The 20,158-nt window shown below is 41.7% G+C and overlaps 2 protein-coding genes across 5 annotated transcripts in view; one reads left to right on the top strand and one right to left on the bottom strand.

Moving 5' to 3' along the window:
* Nucleotides 1–3,645: 3,645 nt before the first annotated feature.
* On the bottom strand, nucleotides 3,646–16,080 carry LOC311486629 (macrophage-stimulating protein receptor-like). Of its 4 annotated transcripts, XM_084542547.1 has the most exons (21): nucleotides 15,475–16,080; nucleotides 13,472–14,755; nucleotides 11,861–12,037; nucleotides 11,204–11,326; nucleotides 10,931–11,101; nucleotides 10,651–10,826; nucleotides 10,002–10,131; nucleotides 9,746–9,882; nucleotides 9,311–9,490; nucleotides 9,108–9,207; nucleotides 8,719–8,949; nucleotides 8,455–8,601; nucleotides 8,202–8,364; nucleotides 7,975–8,064; nucleotides 7,504–7,713; nucleotides 7,322–7,402; nucleotides 7,051–7,232; nucleotides 6,815–6,924; nucleotides 6,327–6,492; nucleotides 6,107–6,243; nucleotides 3,647–5,472 (listed from the first exon to the last, which is right to left on the bottom strand). In XM_084542547.1, the coding sequence occupies exons 2-21, from the start codon at nucleotides 14,675–14,677 to the stop codon at nucleotides 5,241–5,243; spliced, it is 4,149 nt and encodes a 1,382-aa protein (XP_084398673.1). In that variant the 5' UTR covers nucleotides 14,678–14,755; nucleotides 15,475–16,080; the 3' UTR covers nucleotides 3,647–5,240. The 4 variants fall into 4 exon arrangements, with proteins under 4 accessions (XP_084398670.1, XP_084398672.1, XP_084398671.1 ...); XM_084542544.1 differs by having other exon boundaries at nucleotides 3,646–5,472; nucleotides 10,931–11,326; XM_084542546.1 differs by having other exon boundaries at nucleotides 3,646–5,472; nucleotides 7,504–7,683; nucleotides 10,931–11,326.
* A 1,113-nt stretch (nucleotides 16,081–17,193) lies between these two features.
* Nucleotides 17,194–20,158, top strand: part of uba7 (ubiquitin-like modifier activating enzyme 7) — a 33,364-nt gene continuing 30,399 nt past the window's right edge. Inside the window, exons 1-3 of the mRNA XM_084542089.1 lie at nucleotides 17,194–17,643; nucleotides 18,870–18,991; nucleotides 19,074–19,242. Of these exons, the coding sequence (XP_084398215.1) occupies nucleotides 18,945–18,991; nucleotides 19,074–19,242 (216 nt within the window). The 5' untranslated portion in view covers nucleotides 17,194–17,643; nucleotides 18,870–18,944. The remainder of the gene's footprint in view (nucleotides 17,644–18,869; nucleotides 18,992–19,073; nucleotides 19,243–20,158) is intronic.

Raw genomic sequence — 20,158 nt, 5'->3', positions numbered from 1 at the left:
GCTGGTATCTGATTACTTATACTCAGTATCTGGTATGAATGCCATAACACACGTTTTCATTATGTAAGCCACAAAAAACACTGATGGTGGATGCTGAAAATTCTAAATGGCGAAATAAAATAAAAAACAAGTAGGCTACAGTTAGCTATGTGCCTGACCTTGTGCTTCAAAAGCTCTTTCATTGCTCTGCAAATTTATGTTTGCCTTTCAGTATAATCCCATCTGTGGAGACATTCACTCAGAGAGCAGAGACAGGAACAAACATAACACTTCTCTCCATCTGTGACCTCCCAGCTCCTCATCCTCCCTCTGAATGCGGCGCAACAATGGAGAAGAGCAAGCGAGAGGGAGGAAGACTGCCTCGCTATTCAGGTAGCTGCCGATGGTACACAAGCTCAAGGATAGCAGATTCACTCTGTTCGGTGTGAGGAAGTGTGCAAACCCACTTGCAGGATATTTTGCAAATGATTTGGCTCATTACTTAAGAAAAACAACATCAGACTGTGTAAACGCAACACGAACCTACCAGATTACAATATATTTGACAGAACTTATGAAGATGGTAACATTCAGTTCTTCTGATTATGCTGTATGTACCGTATTTTTTGATTTGGTTAATGTGTTTTTAGACCGGTGTCAGTTTGTTAGTTGCTAGTCAAATACGCAGTCTCTTGTTGTGTTTTCTCTGCTTGCCTCCTTCTGCTCTGCAGTACACTTCTGATCGAGATCCTGAAAAAAACTGGAGACCTTGAGCAGTGAAGAAAAACGAGTGCAGATGCATACACAATCCATTTTAAAATATCTGCAAGGAGAGGTTCAACAACAGTAATCCAGGTAACTTCTTTTCTTTCTTTTTTTTCCACCACTCCTCAGGCCATGTTATACCAAGTGCTGCAATGCGGATTATCTGATCCCAGGTATTACCGCGACGGTGAAATGCCTCCCTTCATGACCGCATTATTCCCATTGAGCTTCAGAGGTGAATCACAGAGCAACAGTATGAACAGACATGTCAGGAGAGCTTCATCGCCATCTTGCTTTTTGAGCGTCAGTGGCCCGAAGCTCATTTGTCAAGCACGCTTTACGTTTTGTTATTGCATCTCTGTAGGCCAATAAGCTCCGAGCAGTGTCTCCGATCGGAAATTAGATATCTCTAACCTGAACCAATTCGTTACCGCTCACGCAGCTCATCATCAACTAATCTGAACCGCCTTGTTTGCCTCTTTGGAAGCAGTGGTACATTTAGGATGTTGCCCTTCTTCATTCCTCCCATGCACATACTTGATGAATCCTCCCATCTACTTACAGTGTATCTGCAGGCCAGTGTCACTATTTCATTTATTATGTTTTTTTGACAACTGAGATTGCGAATTAACTGTCCACATTGTACTTTTCTTAGTCTGTAAAAATGGACGAATCTACTGCAGAACCAAGTCTGGACAAGGAAAAGCTCTTTCACAGTTACTTTCGCTTGTCCAGTTTATCATGGCTCACACAACAGCTGCTGTATGATATTTTGCAGACTTCCACCCAGCTCAGCTCCAGAACCAGGGCAGTGTGAAATAAAAGTGTAAAATATTTATAAATATATACACTTGAAGGCAACAAAAGGAATTTCAGACCAGGGGTCTGCTCTCCACTCTGCGCAGTTTATTTCTATTCACTGTGGGTTTGGATAGCGGGTATTTGTGTGCCTCTATGTGTGCAGAAATTACTCGAACAGGTGTAATATTGCATAATGTTCCCAGAAAAGCAAATGTAGATACATCCCGCAGCCCAAAGGTCAGCCCAAAGTGTGAGCTGTAATCAGTTCAATTCATTTGTTTTAGAGACAGTATCACGTACTCCTGCAATACCTTAGGGATTTTATAAGAGAAGTGACACTGACTTCCTTGTTTTTTGTAGCATAACAGTGTCAGACCTGGTGGCAGCCCAGTACATCTGCTGAAACTAACTCAAAGAAAAGTGAAACATCCCTACGGAAAAACAAATCTAAAAAAATCAAAATCATAAGAAAAAAACGACATGTTTTGATACCGTACTGTACCAGTTTCTATTTTACAACTGAAGTGCTTTTCATTTCCAAACATGACACCAATCCTTCGTCTATAGCTTTCAGGTTTCAAGGCCAGTGTCTTATTTACATGCCAGATTTTTATTTCAAATGCTAACGTCTTCATGCAGTCCACAACAGCCACATTGGAAAGTTAATCACAAAACAATATAGAGGACAAATCTGGATTTAATGCAGTATAACACTTGAAGACCAAAGACTTTAACTGCCTTTTGCATTGCTGCTTGTAGACGGTGGAACAGTTACCTGCTGTGTCCTTTCCTCCTTGTGGATTCATCTTCATCATGAGCTGCCCATAAAAAAATTTGGATGATTTGAATTCAATTCAGTTGTAGCCAAATTAATTCTTTGGAGCTTTAATGAGTTTGAAAGAGTGCAAGCAATAAGTGACCAATCCCCTGTAAATACAAACACAAAAAAAAGTCGCCACCTGGACTTAACTAAGCAAATAGGTACGAGCTTCCTATTGGATAATTACTGCATGGGTGATTATTTGTCACCTGGCAACAAGTTATTTAACCCCAACTGATGCAATGAGTAGCTCTTCATTTCTTAAACAACTATGTCGAATGACACATCCTGTGGTTGTGGAAAAGATGTTCGTCTGTTTGAGAGGGGTCAAATCATTGGCATGCATCAAGCAGAGAAAACATCTAAGGAGATTGTAGAAACTACTAAAATTGGGTTAAGAACTGTCCAACGCATTATTAAAAACTGGAAGGATAGTGGGGAGCCAACGTCTTTGAGGAAGAAATGTGGTCGGAAAAAAATCCTGATTGATCATGATCGGCGATCACTTAAACGTTTGGTGAAATCAAATCAAAGAAAAACAACAGTAGAACTCAGGGCTTTGTTTAATAGTGAAAATAAGAGCATTTCCACACGTACAATGTGAAGGGAACTCAAAGGACTGGACCCTGGAGCAATGGAAGAAGGTCGTGTGGTCAGATGAGTCCAGATTTACCCTGTTCCAGAGTGATGGGGGCATCAGGGTAAGAAGAGAGGCAGATGAAGTGATGCACCCATCATGCCTAGTCCCTACTGTACAAGCCTGTGGGGGCAGTGCTATGACCTAGGGTTGCTGTAGTTGCTCAGGTCTAGGTTCAGCAACATTATGTTGCCCAAAGAATGAGGTCAGCTGACTACCTAAATATACTGAATGACCAGGTTATTCCATCAATGGATTTTTTCTTCCCTGATGGCACGGGCATATTCCAGCATGACAATGCCAGGATTCATGGGGCTCAAATTGTGAAAGAGTGGTTCAGGGAGCATGAGACATCATTATCACACATGGATTGGCCACCACAGAGTCCAGACCTTAACCCCATTGAGAATCTTTGGGATGTGCTGGAGAAGGCATTGTGCAGTGGTCAGACTCTCCCATCATCAATACAAGATCTTGGTGAAAAATGAATGCAACACTGGATGGAAATAAATCTCGTGACATTGCAGAAGCTTATCGAAACAATGCCACAGAGAATGCGTGCTGTAATCAAAGCTAAAGGGGGTCCAACGAAATATTAGAATGTTTTTTTTTTTTTTGTTGGTGGCGACTTTTATTTTGGCTAGGTGGTGTATCTTATGCAATTATGGCTTCCTGTTTAGTTTTTTTTTTTATTAGAAACTGCACTTTAGTTTTAAAAGTCAAACTTCTGTCTGAACCCCTCTGGATGTTGTCATTACTATTGTCACTATTTCAGTACCTTAAGGCAAGATTTTTAAAGAATATATCTCTTCGGATCCATAAATTATTCATAAATGTTCAATATTCAAATGTTAGATACACAGATTAAGCAGAAGCGTGGGGGGTTGAGCTGACACAATTCAGTCCTCTAACAGAGTGTGTTTTGCCTCTCATGTACCTGGCAGAGAACAAGAGCTGTGCTCCATCAGACCCGTGTCACTGCACTCAGCATCACTTTTGAGTTTGATCATCCACTCTCACAAAGAACTTTTGTACTTTTCTCACGGTATCGCGCTCTGCACTTTTAGAAGCAATCAAAACAAAACCCCTTCAAATGATTTTTAGGCGGAACATCTTCGTCTGCAGCACTTTTTTTAAAAATATATTTATTCGGGATAAGGCAGGGTTAGAGACATTTCTATGTATGTGTAATCGACCATTTTCCAGCATAAAAACACTCTTTACAGTGCAACCTAGTGCAAAGAAATTAAAGTAAAATCAGATCATTGGAAAAGAATGAAATGCAGCAATGAAAAAAATCAAGTATATCAGAACCAAATTCATTGTCCCTGGTAGAAAAGCTTGTTGCCTGTCAACATGGACCAAGTCTTTGTTTAAAACTGCATTACACTGTTAGGCTAAAAGTTGAAAAATCAGTGCTTGCTTTATAAATTGCCTTGTGGACCGGGGATCATTTTAATTACATGCAAGAGACAAAGAATTTTGCTACATAAATTGTGAAGAAAGATTGACTTGATTTGTGTGTGCGTGTCTGCTGTGGTGTGGAGCTCCACTGCAGCAGGAACTCAAGTATTTTTTAGACTGAAGCACTGGTTGCCCTCTAGTGATATTTACAGGAAGAGCACAGGGAGTTTGCTGTATTATTAGATGCAGAGATTTTTTTATTATTATCAGCGTCCCTGAATCAGTGTAGATGGGAGTTATTCTGCATCTGTGATATTTGATGTTCCCTCTTATGAATTCTACATCCTTGGTGTACGTGAAAAGATATAACTTACATTATATCCCCATATGGCAAAAAAAAAAAAAAAATGTGTGACCCTTGCGCAAAAGTCAGTATCATAGCCTGTGTTTGTGTTCTAAAACAGTCAGTCAGTTTCATACACTGACTTAGAGACGTACTCTATGAGTATATAACCAGCACATCTTATTTTACAAAAATATAAGCGAAAGCCCATTTACATTCATTTTGTCTCATTCACATGTAGTTTTCAGAAGGTCAGAAAAAACACCTCCAGATGTCGTCTCTGCTTCTGCTACAAATAAAATGTAGGATGGCAAACTTCCAGCCTGATTTTGTCTCCAGTTAGATTTTTATAAAACCTACAGTATTGCTTAAATCAGTAGTAGTCAAATGTTCCACGTGCCCAGGTTTGTAGACACAGTCGGCAATTTATCTGACGAGGAGAGCTGTCCCTTTTTCTTTCATGCTTTCCGGCTCGTGCCTGTGTTGCACTCTCAGCTGGCAGCGTGACTGTCTGTGTCCAAGTCTGAGGCCTCGGCCTCATCCGCAGAGCCGGTCAGCGAGGGGTACGGCCTTGGCTGGTCCAAGTTTACGTAGGTAACCTTCAAACTGATGTAATGCTCTCCTTCCAGACAGGACAGGATGCGTTGCACTTCTGTAACCAAGCTATGGAAGCTAGGTCTGCACTCAGGCTCCGGGTCCCAACATGCCAGCATGACTGAATAGCTGTGGAATGAATAATTGTGTAAACATGTGAATGAGTGGGTACTTGAGTAAATATGAAAGCAGGTGAGGTAATCACAGAAGGCTGGCATATATAAAAGCATCAGAGAACTGAATATAAGTATCCATTAGCTATAACCTTTAAAGCAGGGGTGTCAAACTCATTTTAATTCAGGGGCCACATACAGCCCAGTTTGATGTCAAGGGGGCTGGACCAATAACACGATAGCGCATTAACCTATAAATAACGACATCTCCAAATGTTTCCCTCCAAATGTTTCCCTAAACACCACATTTCTTAAGAAAAAGAGTTGCAATTTCTGTTTAGTTCTAGGTCTCAGTTGTTATGTCCACAAATATGTGTGAACCCTTGGAATAGCAGTTACTTTTATTGGAAAAATTGCAGTTAATGTCTTCAATGTAATTTTTACACTTTGCAAATTCATCCCGCGGGCCAGATTAGACCCTCTGGAGGGCCGGTTTTGGCCCCCGGGCCGTATGTTTGACACATATGCTTTACAGTGTAATGTAGTGTAGAACTAAGGCTCCTGAAGAAAAGTGAATAAGAACAAGCTGCAGTTGTGCTATGACATTATAAGCGTATGTGATACTTATTGGATGCTGGTAGGATACTTACAGAGCATCTGGGCAAAACTGAGGCTGCGGAAGACGACGCCCCTTCAACAAGTAGTGCGTGATGTCATAGGGGTCCACATCCGGATATGGGCTCGCACCTCTGGTTAAAAGCTCCCACATTAAGATGCCGTACGACCACTGAGAAACATACAGGCGAGTAAGTGTTGTCAGTACGAAGATGAACATATTTCTGCGGGCCTGACGAGATCAAGCACACTCACCACATCAGACTTGGTTGTGAACTTCTGCGTTTGCAGGCTTTCAATGGCCATCCACTTCACGGGAAGCTTCACCCGTTTGTGATCTTGGATGCTGTAGTACTCCTTGTCATAGATGTCTCTGGCCATGCCAAAGTCGGCCACCTTCACCGTGAAGGTTTCATCCAGCCTGTAAAGAGAAAAGAGCTTAAAAGTCAGACAACACATAGCATCAATCTATCTCTTTAACTAAGCTAAACTAAGAAAATGAAAAAAGTACTGAATCAGTATTAGGAAATATATTTGGCTTTGACAAATGTAAAAAAAAAAAAAAAAAAAAAAAGAACAAACTGCATTTGTACGTGCACTTTTATAAAATCTCAAATACTGTGGGTGACACAGGTATTTCATCATCAGTGGTGAGGCAGGCCATGGTCAGTCGGACAAAGCCTTTCAATGACTTGTTGGGGGGCGGGGGGGTGGCTAGCAATCAGAGTATGATTCACACTCACATGCAGTTACGTGCAGCCAGGTCTCTGTGAACAAATTTCTTCAGGGCTAAGTACTCCATGCCCTTAGCAACTTGAAGCCCGAAGCCAATCAGGTCCTTCACTGTTGGGTTCTGCGGAGGACAAAGAAATCTTGACTGCAGTCCAAGCACACGTGCTGAAACCCCTTAATCAGGTTAATGCAGCACATATTCACATTCATGACCCTTCTGGTGAATAAGCTGCATTGTTTAATTTACCCTTTTCTCGGATCGGATGAAGTGGCGCACATCTCCGTGCTTCATGTATGGCAGGACCACCAGAGGGAGCCCTTCTTTGGGCAGCATGATGCCCAGCAGAGACAGTATGTTGGGGTGGTCGAAGCCTTTCATGATGATGCCCTCTCTGAGGAACTGATCCACTTCACCCAAGTCAGAGATCCCTGTTAATAAAAGGCATGCTTTTAAGCAAACGCATCTACCAGCCAAGAATTCATAATCCTGATTCACGTTAGAAAGTAAATTAACTTACTGTTCAGTGATTTAACAGCACAGTGGGTTTCTTGTTTATTACTGTCTATCAGGTATCCGTGATAAACTGTTCCAAAGTGACCTGTTTAGGAGGACAAAGCGGCTGAGTGGAACATCTGTGCTAAGCTTTCACTTACAGTGTTAACAAATAAAAAATAAAAAAGAACAACACACGAGGCTTACCTTTGCCAATGATCTGGCTATCCTCAATTCGAAGCATGTCAGCAGGAATCAGCACTTCTTTGACCTCTTCAAGGAGGTCCGAACTCAAACTAACCATGGATATATTGTCCCGGGGCATTAAAGGGACCGACAGATGATCATAGCTGGCGGCGTACATTAAACCTTGGAAGGCCATTCCTCCTGAACCAGACGTTTGATGGGACAGATCAACTGTTACGCATGAAATAAACCACACAAACAGGAAAAGGAAACTGAAATAAAGCAGATAAAGGTGAAAAAGAAAAGCAGAAGCATTTGATTGTACAGTTTGGGGGTTCCGGAACAAAGATACTATCCACATCTATTCATTTTGGTGACTTTTGCCACATATAGCTATAAATAAACTAAACCAGACTAAGCTAAGCCATGCTATTCTGTGTTTTAGGTTTATACATATTGAGTATTTTTAACAGGTATGTGTGTGTGTCTCACCTCGTCTATAGTCACCTGTAGGAGAGGCATCAAGATGACTCCCCATGCGGTTACGTGACAACATTGTCGATAAGCGGCTCTCTATGTTGGCTGAAAGGATGTATTTATTATAAAGTAAATCACTGAACAGTAAAGAAATAAAAATCTGGTAAATTATATACAGATGACAGCACAGAATACATCCAGTCCATTAGGTAAGGATTTTGGCTTTGGAGAACTTTACTCACCTCTCTTTTTCTTCCTTAAATGAATCATCACCATTAATGCAAGGCCAGCACCTGCTACCAGTGCAGCGAGGATGCCCAGGACGATGCCGGCAATCACAGTTTTGTTGTGGTTGTCATCAAAGACTACTGTGCCCACATTGAAAACTTCCCCGTTCACAGACACCTAGAGCAGTGATACTTATTGTTTAGTATCCATTTAAAGTTCACAGGCGAATCAGGTTAAGAGAGGCGTTTTAAAAGCAGGCTTTCTTACGTCGACGGGCAGTCCATTGCTGGGGATATCCAGGCCCTTGGGAATCCTGCAGGTCAGCTCATTTACCAGTACCTTGGCGTGGCAGTCCACCCCACCAATGGTCATTTGGATCTTCATACAAGCTTGGACTGCGTTCAGCTTGCTATGCTGTTGTGAACATGTATTAACAATCAAGCTGGTAAAGTATTACCGTTGTTCAGATTTTAATGCAAGCTGTCAAACTGTGCAAGTAGTAATAAACTGATTTGGAAAAAAAATACGTACGTGCAGTGAAACCTCGGTTTCTCCTGGTTTTAGAGGCAGCACACTGTCATCATTTTCAAAGGGAATGATTTTGGCGTCAGGGTGGTAATCAAAGCGCTTCCTCCACAGGTTACTTTTTCCTTCGATGTGAATAGAAATCTCTCCCGTCACCATGTTTTCGTCTGACCATTCCTCTGGAAAAGTAGGGGCCCAGCACTCCATATGTGTGGTATTAACTGTGCCATTGCAGACCTCAAATGAAATAAACGCATATGTATTTTAACTTTAAGTTATTAAGTATAGACCTGGTCTTCTCTGGTCACGAGACAACGTTTACTTGGTGGGGTTTGATTTAAATAAATGTTAAAAGAAGAAGATTTACTCAAAATGGAAAAAATGGAATTACATACTTGCTGAAGAGGTCCTCTGTTCAGATTCTTGGGAGTGTACTGAACCACAGTTTTGTAGGCAGGGTCGAGGTTCTGACCTTCTATCACCAGCCTGGAGCCTCTGTTTAGTAGCACAAACGAGCGTGTTACTATACCATTGACTTTGACTTTGTCTTATGATGAGTGTTTCATTTTGACAATGAACTGAGGTTAGAGAGTCCTACCTTTGGAAACTGCAGCTGGGATGTACAGACGTTATAACAGGGTTTTCCTTGTAGGAGAACATCATCGGGGCAGTCACTTGTAGGCTGTCAATTAAGATTTTCACAGGCACTTCCCTGACAACTGCTGCAGCTGCTGCTTGGCAGGTAATTGAAGACAAGGCCCCACTTCCTTCAGATACACTAAAAGCAAGATAAATCATGATAATCAAATATAAAGGTCCAACTTTTTGGCCAGTGGAACTTCTTGGAGTCCACTGGGGAGGTTCCTTGAGAACTACAACTACCGGCTGGCCTCTCACACAGCACAAAAGTATTTGAGAGCTGCTTCCCAAATTGCAGATGACCTAAGAAATGCAGAAAACTGTGACTGTCCCCAGTGAATCGGAGACTTTTTGTAGACATGTAGACAACAATCCAGTCATTTGTGTTGCTCACCTTAGAATTTTGCACTGTTTGTCTGCAAAGACAATTTCTCTCTGTATCCCAGAATTCAGATATCTGCCCGTTAGCGTGACCGTTGTTCCTCCAAACATGGGTCCGTGGTCGGGCTTGATTTCTGTTATGCGGGGCTCCTGATTCAACCGAAGTGAAATACCTCACATTACAATCCAATATTTCATTATAGACAATACTTCCACAAACACGTATTCTGTACTGAATGGGAAATTTTAGAAACAGGCGTCATCCTCACCACAAGAAAGAAGCCAGACATCTGAGCCGTGCCTTCGATTGAGTAGCGGCCCTCCACTTCTCCCTCGTGCACTTCCAGAGTTATGTTGAGCTCCTGGTTTGAACTTTTGCCGTGAATTTTGCAAACCAGCCTGTATAAGGAACACAAGGAAAGATGCTGTCTATCAATTCTGTCTGCTGAGAAATTAAACAACGGCAAATGTGGTCACGTAACAAAAACATGCCTCCAGTTGTTTTTAAAACTCAATTTGATGTTGTCCAGTTCTATGTGTTTCATTTAATTGAGGAATTAAATGTCTTAAATTACATGAAACATTACAATTCTATTGGATTATTTAAAAAATGCAGTACACTGCCACAAAGTTGGCTTTTTGTTTTGAAAAGTAAACCACTGGAAAAAGGAAAGATAGAGAATTGGAGAAACAATTTCATTCACTGTGCTGCCAACAGCCGATCAAGCAAATGATACTAGTTTCTGCACAAGACTGGAGTCAAATAATAATAATAATCATAATCGACATTTAACACCGCTAACCAGCAGCTACCTTGTCGGTTTCTGGCAAACAGTGTGCAGTATTTTTTCACAAAAAAGCTGAGAAAACTGACTGCGAGCGGATTTATGAGCGCAGTTTTCTAAGTGTGCTACTCACCTGTTACTGCTGCTCTTTTCAGGCAGGACAGTACACGAGGTCCCAGAGCTCGAAGAGCCCACAGTAATGATGTGGGTCACACCGCTGATGATGGCCGGCCGCAGAGGAGACTGAAACTCTGCACCGCACAGTGTCACTTCTGTCTCTCCTCCAGCAGGTACTGTTTTGGGGAAAACCTGAAAATAAAAGCGTTAACATACAGCGGCCGTAAACTGTACATCCAGCGTGATCGGTGCAACTCTGCGACTCATTTTGCTTCACGGGTAATCAGCTGATCTACCTCTGTTATGACAGGTGCGCAGGAGTGGTTGTTCCACTGTGAGGTACAGTTGTGCTGCCTTGAGCAGATTCCTGAACACCAGCCACAGTTCATGAAGTGTGGGGCCGTCAAGCAAATGGAGCATGTCAAAAAATGTGCACACCCAGGTCCTGTGGATGGCACCCTGAACATCTTGATTGTGGAGAGAGTAAGATGAGGGTGAGGTTGAGTAATGACAGTGAGGAAAACAGTCCAAAGATGAGCAGTACCTGCTGCAGTTATTGCAGAATTTACCTTATTTCCAGCCACAAAAAGAAGTGAATCCTTGGAGTACACAGCTGCTGACCTGGATACTCCAACGTCTCCCAGTGAATAGTTGGCAAAAATAATAGGCTTGTAAAGGCTTGTAAGAATCACCTAAAACAGTGAAATGGAGAAGTAACGTTACACTGATTCTTAGTAATAGAAATCATACCATGCACCCACAGAAAGCAGAAAAAAAAAATGAATGAAGCTCAGCGTTCAAGTTCAATCAGGAAGACTATCTTTATCATCTCTCATTTACAGCTCATTCTTTCTTCCTGCTTCTCTAATCAACTGACTATGGGAGTTTTTGGCTTAGTCATTAAAATTTCCTCACTATCTCAATCATGTCAGTGCTGTCAAACTGTAGATATGCTCTCCTCTGCGGCTGTCATCTGTCATTACAGTTTACCCTCTTTACATCCAGGGCCCAAGTTGAGCTCATTAGAGCCCACTATTCATCCCATGCAGATCTCCAGCATCCTCTTCTTCTCATCACATCCCACCCTCTATTCCCCAATCATGTCTCGATTGGGTGTAATCACCACAGACTATCACATTTCTCTTATTGGGCACGTTATAAAATAAAAAGACTGACTGAAATATATTTAGTATAATGCGTTCCAGCTCACTAGCACAGCTCGTTACCTGCAGTATCCTGCCGTCTGACGTTCCAAAATGCCCCAGAGTATGATTCCCAATAGTGTTGACCAGGACAGAGGTGAACAGGACGTCTCTCATCTGGTTGTTGAATATGTCTATTCTATAGTGCGGCTTTGACACCAGAGTGGCCTTGGCAGCGCACGTGTCATTTCCTTCAGAGCTCTGTGCAGGTTGGAAAAACACAGTCACACACACAGTCAGACCTTCCTGTATCCCTGCCTCCACTAACACCGGTCCTCCATACGCAGAGATATATACCAGCACATGCATAACCTTGCATGAGAAGAAGTGGGATAGAAAGAGCAAACAGAGAGAATTTTAATTTATCCTTTTAAAGAGGAAGCGCTCCTCGCCTCCAGTCATGGTAACAAGCTGTGAGAGGAAGGTCATAAGCTGTGAATCCCGCTCTGTTGAATCTGTGACTGTTTCTCAGTGGATACTCTGTGCTACTGAAACTGGACTTTTTATACGTTCACACACATAAAACAGTAGAGGAAATAGAGTAGGTGGCTGGTTGGCAGAGTGTAAGTCACAAAGAAGGTTATTACTCAAAAAGACAGGATACGTTAAAGTGATGGTAAACATTCCACTGCAAAGCAGTTTTAGCTGGCCTGCCGCAGCATGCCCCAGTCCGCCTCCCACTTGAATGCCCAATAATCACACCATTGGATGTCACTTTGAATTTCAAAGTTCTGGAAATACCAATTCCCAAGTTCAGTTACAGCCTTACGATTGTTTTCAGCAAGTGATTAAAAATTTTTTTTTCACGCCACCCCTCTCTTCTTCAGCGTTCTTCCAATTTCCTGCTCAAATAAAAATGCGTAGAAGACAGGCGCAGTCTGACACGAACCCTCCCCTTGAAATTCCACCTTTTTATCAGCGGGATTTATAACTTGTGTTTGTTGGCACGCATTCCTGTAGGTGTACACATGTCTGCGAGAGCTCAAAGGACACAGATTGAACACCATAAAAGGAGAAGGCCACACCTTTATTTTTTTGTGTGTGTGTGTGTGTGTGTGTTGTCAGGAACTGTAGCCAGATTCAAAGTGTTTTAAAAAGGAACGTCTGGATGGTAGGATTGAACCTTCCAACGGTTTCGTTTTTCACTTCCATTCATTTTCTCTTCTGGCACCTTGCCGGTTAAGAAAAACAAAATACATTCCTAGTGTGATCACTGAGCGTTTCATCGTGATATACTGTACATATCTGATGACAAAGCTTTGTTCTGTAAACAGCTGCAACTCTTTCAGTGAGAAAACTGGAACGTACGAGCGGAGAAATGGTGTGGCAATGTGCAGGACCCACTACTGACTCATCCACCCCTCCCTGTTCTCTCATCTGGCCCCGCTCTCCTTCCCACATACACACCTTCCTCAAAGTCCCCATTGAACATTCTGGCGTCGAGATTCACTTTATGGACTTACTGAAGTGTGTCTCATAAAATCCCTCATTGTTCAACACTGTCAACTACAGTACACTGATCACAGGTGACTTAATTACACAATGTCTGTTTGGATAGGTCACTTCCTGTCTGGGTATTGGGTGAACTTTGTACTGTTGTTCTGCTCTGGTGACATATAAAAAAAAGTTACTCACTTCATGTGGGCAGCTCTCACTTGGTTGGAAGTGGCACAGACCTCTGGACAGCTGCTCTGACCCAGACTTACAGCAGGCATCCACGCCCCGGTCAATCGCATTGTTTACTTGAGTCAAAGGAAAGGCGCACAGGGCTGAGTGTTTCTGGGGTTGACCAAGCTCATTCACTTTTGCGAACACTCCAAACAGGATATTTTCACTCTCTTGCACCCTCAGCTCGTCGGCCAAGTCCTTCCCTGCTCGCCCAAAATGTGCCGCTTGCAGCCCATTATACACGATGTCCTTGAAAGTACCTCTCCGTCTCCTCCTGCGCTTTGGTTCGTGCCGACACTCCAGCACCACCTCCCTGTACATCCACACCTCTGGGATTAATTTGGGAAGCCGTCCCAGACGAGTCTGAAAAGGTGAATTGCTCTTGGAGGGATTTTCCCTCTGCAGGGACAGAAAGTAGACATAGTCGTCGGTGGAGAAACTGTATATGTAGTCAATCCTGTAAGAATCACGTAGACTGGGGAGCACTGTAAAGCCATCTGTGACCAAGTGAAAGCCGTCCTCAGTTGAAAGTGGCCTCATCACAGATATTGACCTCCTCGGGTACCTCTGCGCCACTTTTCCATTGACAGAGGCCGCTACAAAGAATAGCGATGTGGCCCCCTGTTCAATGATGGTGACTTTGGTGCCGAGTGGGCTAGCCAAACAGTCAGGACAGTTGACCGGAGAGTTTTGCTCTTTTCTGTATAAACACTTAGGCTCAGGTTGTGGAGAGCTAATGTCAATAAAGTAACAGATCCCATGATGAGTACTTCCACAAATGTACAAGTATGGCAAGAGAAATCCAGCAGGATCTAAAAGTAGAACCTCATTGTCTGTATTCACTGGATCCTCAGGATCAGTTTCTATGTCACACGCCTGGCATGTTTCACAATCAGGACTGCCAACGGGCCCAGTTTTCACCTCCCAGAGTTTTTTCATGGAATGGTCAACTGCCAATATTACATTCTGGCATGCAACATACATCTCTGATGGGTTTTCATGCCGGTTGACTTCAATGTTCTGTATGGGACTGTCTGTTTGGAAGTGGGGGAGGAAATATTCTACAGTGAAATCCACGAGGTTGCGAGGAGCAGAGGGGCATGTGTGCTGTCCTGAGGCAGCTTTTGTTTGTATCCATATGCATATTGTCAGCAAGACAGTCAAAGTGTGCATCTCCACGTCACAGTCCAGTAAGTGCTATCTATGAGACACTTTCCTCATAGAGTACATTTTGGAAAACCAGTGGGAGCTCTGTGAGAGAAAACAGAGAAGGAATGTTGAGATTTAACAGGCAGTAGTGAGCTCTAACATTTGATCCTTACGTTCAACAGAGAGTCGCCGATTTAGAAGTGCAGGCGGATATTGTAAACATTTTAGCTTACTTAAAATACGCAATATGGGGAACTGGGGAAAGAAAGGGGAAAAAATGCATCAACGGCTGATTTCCTTTTGGATTAAGCAGTTGCTTCAGTTTCAAAGGAAACCTCCACAACCCGAGATAAGAACTGACGTGCACCTATAGCTGTGAAACTTATAAGGGTTTAAAGCTGATAAAGACAGTGGAAACATTGGCAGGTTTCAAGATAAAAACTCAAGTGGGCAAGACATAACTTGCTGCAGCATGTGAAGCCGGTGTGGAAATGTACAGGTCTCTGGAGTACCCACATAATCCAAAAAAATAGTATTAACTACATGATATATGTCAAATAATATACTGATTTAATTTTTACAATCATTATCAATACACATGATTCTAATTATAGCCATTTTAGCATTGGTTAACAGTCATCTTCACACTACCATAGCAGTACAGTTGATCTTTATTATTAGTATTATTATTAGACTACAAGTAGAATATTTTTATTTGAACTGTTTAAAATAAATCTGCCCACAAAGGCGCCAGTAAGCCGCCAAAATATGCTCAGTCATTAACCAACACTTAATCATAATCCATAAAAGGAGAATCTTACCTCGCTTTGAACAGGGAGAAATGTCGCTCAGTTTTCATCAACAGCCTCAGTGTGTGAGTTGCTCACGACACCAGTGTCCTGTGATTGCGAAAGTTCCACTCCACTCCACTGGCCGTACTCACCTGACCGCGTCACTGTGCCACTGTCACAGACTTTACACTGGCACACAACTACTTCACGCCGTTCAGATAAGCTGCAGCCTATGGCCGCGAACAGGAACCGGAAGGCCCTTTCACAATAAAAGCAAGTCGGGACAGAACCCTCCAAGAGGTGGCTCTCGATTAAGTTTTGACGTTATTATCAGACTTTATCGATTAACAGGAAACAATACATACCATAGTAGTGCATGCGTTAAAAAAAAACGGAGGAACCAGACAATGAATGAAACGATAAATGTGGCAAATAGGAAGCTATGGAAATCAACTCAAAAGCTTTAAATTAGGCCTAAGTGCTTTAAAAAAAATATATGAAAAGACCAATAATTCAGATATGACTTATAATTCGTAGGATGACACTGATTCGGTATGTATCTCTTTTCTTTACTAAATTATTATTTTTAAAGTTGAAACCGGAAGTGCCACCGTCACTCCGACTCGCTTTATTCCCCTGGTGGATGCTGTCCTGTCAAGCCGCACCCGCAACGAGGAAGTATGTGAGAATAGTTGCGAAATCCGACCGCCTCAAAAATATCCTCATCGTTTCCTTCCCAAGAGTCATATCATATCAGCAGCTTCAGTTATTCTAAGCCCAGAGTTAATGGAAAAACGTTCTCAGCATTTCTCCGTCTGATACCCCCAGACAGGATTTTTTTTTTTGTCCCAAAAATGCATTGCTCTCAGATGAGGAATAAGGTTAACTCCAGCCAGGAAGTTATGAGAAGAATGTGTTCACAGTCCAGACAGACCGCTTTATTTTATTCTTCATTAATGTCCAGAAGCCTTATTGTCAACATAAACGAAGCGGCATCCAAAAGTGAAACATCGACCCCTGAATCCAAAGTTCAATAAACAGTCACTCTTCACACTCCAACTGCTCCAAACCTCAAACCACAAAGAGTCTGTCTCATTTATGTTGCAGAGAAAAATGCTGGCAGAAGTAGTTCCTGGAAGAAAAAAAAAAAAAATGGGGTGGGGGATTGAAATGTTGTTTTTACTGGAGCTCCATAAAACAACAGAGGTAAGGACATCACAGTTTACATCTGTCCTTGTGCAGTTCACTGCCTTCCTAACTCAGACTGAAACTAACGGTCAAGCATTCAGCGTCCTCGCTGAGCCACTCATCTCAGATTTGCTCCAAACAAGGAATATTATGTGCTGCCAGTGAGCAGGAGTGCCTCCAGGAAACATGTTCACATGCTCAAATTCAAGGTTTTAAACTTAAAGTGATTATTTCCCACAGTTTCTGAATAATTTTGCTTTATGTGTATTGTATGTGTGTGTACATTAAATTGCATATGGGGAACAATAAAGCATTTTAATTGCACCGCATGAATAATTATTAATATTGTTAATAATAAACACTAACTAAGTTAAATTCTCTGGTTATCACGTGGTGTGAATGTCCCTGGCCTGGAGCTGCATGTTTCTGATCTGCAGAGTTGCGTATTTCTGATCTCTTGGCCCCCACCAACCTGCTGGGTGTTCATTGCTTACAGTTATCCATTCCTACCTAACTGTGACAGATAATAGCTTACTTGAAACCTCATGTATTCGTACATTGTGCCAGCTACCTCAGCTGTAATACAACAACTATGGTTGCTGACATAGTTTTCTACATCCGTGCTGATGTCCTTTTTTATAACAGTAACACTTTATGCGCAGACTGTTTGCCCACTGAGCTTTTCTACAGATAATACTTTGAATGCTGGCTCTCTTTTTATCCATTGTCAGTGTATCATGCTAGTATCGTGTACTCTTATGTTTGCATGCAGCATTTTAAGAATTCATCTGCTTCTCTCCCACCTCCCTCTTTTTTCTGTTTCTCCACCAGGCTGGATTCAATCTGATGGGTCCCCCATGAATTCTGCTCCTGGTTTTTCATTGCCACTGTGGCCTCGGCCTTGAATTGAAAAAATTTGAAATGACCTGAACTGAATGGTGGCGGCACAGAGGTGTGGTGGTTAGCACTGATGCCTCACAGCAAGAAAGCATCGGCCCACCGACACAGCGCGTCAGTAAGATCGAAATAAGACCCAGTTTCCTACATTTTCGTATCAAGTAACACACATTACATTATACTGTATTCAACTTGCAGTGATATCATACAATCCAGAAAGAGGAAAAAACATGTCAAATACTAAGCTTAGGCACTGAGGAACTGTGGCGTGGTGGTTAGCACTGATGACTCACAGCAATGAGTTTGCATCTCCCTGTGTCTGAAACTTAAGTGAAACTTGAGAAACTTAAGTGTGTTCTACGGTGCCCTGCAGTGATTTCAACCATTACAGGAAGTTCATATTGAAACAGACTTCTGTTTCTAGGTCCTGGACTTGTACGTCAGTCACACACCACAGTGAGTGTTGTGGTGTGTTTCGTGCTGCCTGTACTTGATTTGTAATTATGAATCATTTCTGGTCACTCCTACACGTGCACCACTTTTTCTGAATGGGTTTTTTTGCCCTACAGCATGAGATTGCTGAAATTAATGACAAACACATTAAGCAATGCCAGGGCGTGTTATTGTTACTGTCTCCATGGTGACATTAAAGAGCCCCTCCAGAAATGTTTCTAGTAATAATTTGTCTCTGACAAGCTTTTTCCACGAACTTCAGTTCACTTCTACTTTTTTTTTTTTTTTTTTTAATTCATGCTATAATATCTAGTAATTTCCCTAATCCGGAATACATGAATCTGCAAATATTGTCCACACAGCTAGACACAACACAAGTTGCTCATACACAGTCATTCGGTGAGTTATATCTTCTAAAGCTTGTGTGTACACATCTTACCCTAGGATCTAAGGTGAGCACAGAGAAACTTTTCACTTCAGCTGATGAACTCCTCAAGTTAGACTTTGTGCACACGTTGTAATGTAGTAACAATAGGCAAAATAATCTTTATGTGGAAGGAGAGAAAGGTGAAAATATACTGTGGTAACACTTATCTTAATTTCAGCTTAAACTACAAAGAGTTTATATTATCAGAGAATTGAAGTTTTAACTGTTGTACCTTCCAATGCACATTTAAAACCAGAGACCGTGAACGTTACATTACATGAGCGTTTCAGAGGCGTAATTTATCTGTGCTTACCAGTCACCTGTCGCCCTCTAGTGGCGAAGTTAATAAAATACATTTCATGGCACAGTGACACACCTCGCGGGAAACGAAAGTGAAAAGCATTCCTTTAAACTGTCACATCATCTTTAGAAAAGCTCTGTTCCTGGTTTGGCCGGTTAGGTGGTTCTTGCAAGCTGTTTTCCAGACGCACCTCTCAGTTCACGCTGACCTCTCTTCAGGGTGGAAACTGCAAACATGTCAGATATCGGTGAAATAGATGAAGGATTCTACTCCCGGCAACTGTAAGTAAAACCGATGAAATTTCGCTTCGATTGTTTAGACAGGTGACTTTAACTTACTCCACCTGTTGTTTAACCTGCACAGGTACGTTCTGGGTCATGAGGCGATGCGCCGTATGGGCACAGCCAGCGTCCTGATTGCAGGAATGAGGGGTCTGGGCGTAGAAATAGCCAAGAATGTGATCCTGTCCGGAGTCAAGTCTGTCACTATCCAGGACGAAGGATTGACGTCGTGGGCCGACCTGTCCTCACAGGTACTTAACACGGGGTGTTTACCTGTTTGAATGAATAAATAAACACTTATTCGGGACATATATGCATACTAGAAGATATTTCGGTTTAACTTCGTGCTAGCTCTAGCATGAAGCAACCTTTGCACTTGCTTGCTTAGGTCCAGAATTTTAATTTCATTTTCATTACCTAAGTATCTGAGATATTTTCATATCTGAAAAAAAGAACTATAGCTAGATTTAAGATATTGCATTAATTAGCCTATGTTCATTCATTCATCTTCTGGAACCTTCGACCTGAATAAACAAAAATAAACAACTACAAATTAGGATTTTCAATCTTAATTTACCAAGTATAAAATATGCATATACTCTACTTTTAAAATATTCTTTATAAAGATTTTATGTGAAAAATAAGACTGGTGTAAATGAATGGCGTTTGACATTGAAACTACTTTTATTTGAAATGAGGTGCTTTTACTTTCACTCTCAGGGGAACCCCCCCCCCCCCCCCCCCCGTCATATCTGAAAAAAACAAAAACAAAACAAAACAATAAACAACTAAAAATTAGGATTTTCAGTCTTAGTTTACTTGAGCTGCTACATATAATGAAATATGTAAATAATCTACTTTTAAAATATTCTTTATAAAGGTTTTATGTGAAAAATAAGACTGGTGTGAATGAAGGGCATTTGAAATTTAAACTATTCTTATTTGAAATGGAGTGCTTTTACTTTCACTCTCAGTCGAACCCTCCTCCTTGCCCTGCCATATCTGATATATATAGTAAGATTTAAGATATTGCATTAATTAGCCTATGTTCATTAATCCATTCATTCATCTTCTGTACCTGCTTGTCCTGAAAAAAACAAAAATAAACAACTAATAATTAGGATTTTTCAGTCTTAATTTGCTTGAGCTGCTACATATAATAAGATA

This window comes from Chelon labrosus (genome assembly GCF_963514085.1).
Source record: "Chelon labrosus genome assembly, chromosome: 4".
Lineage (NCBI taxonomy): Eukaryota > Metazoa > Chordata > Actinopteri > Mugiliformes > Mugilidae > Chelon > Chelon labrosus.
The sequence above is the reverse complement of the archived record's forward strand: the minus strand, read 5'-3'. Positions and strand labels throughout refer to the sequence as shown.

Excerpts from the sequence above, each read along its gene's own strand:
- LOC311486629 (XM_084542544.1), bottom strand. The coding sequence starts at position 14,677 with ATGCACACTTTGACTGTCTTGCTGACAATATGCATATGGATACAAACA. Across the intron at positions 7,714-7,974 it reads TACAGGTGACTATAGACGAG|TTGATCTGTCCCATCAAACG; the intron begins GTGAGACACACA and ends CATGCGTAACAG. Across the intron at positions 6,925-7,050 it reads TCATCCGATCCGAGAAAAGG|AACCCAACAGTGAAGGACCT; the intron begins GTAAATTAAACA and ends TGTCCTCCGCAG.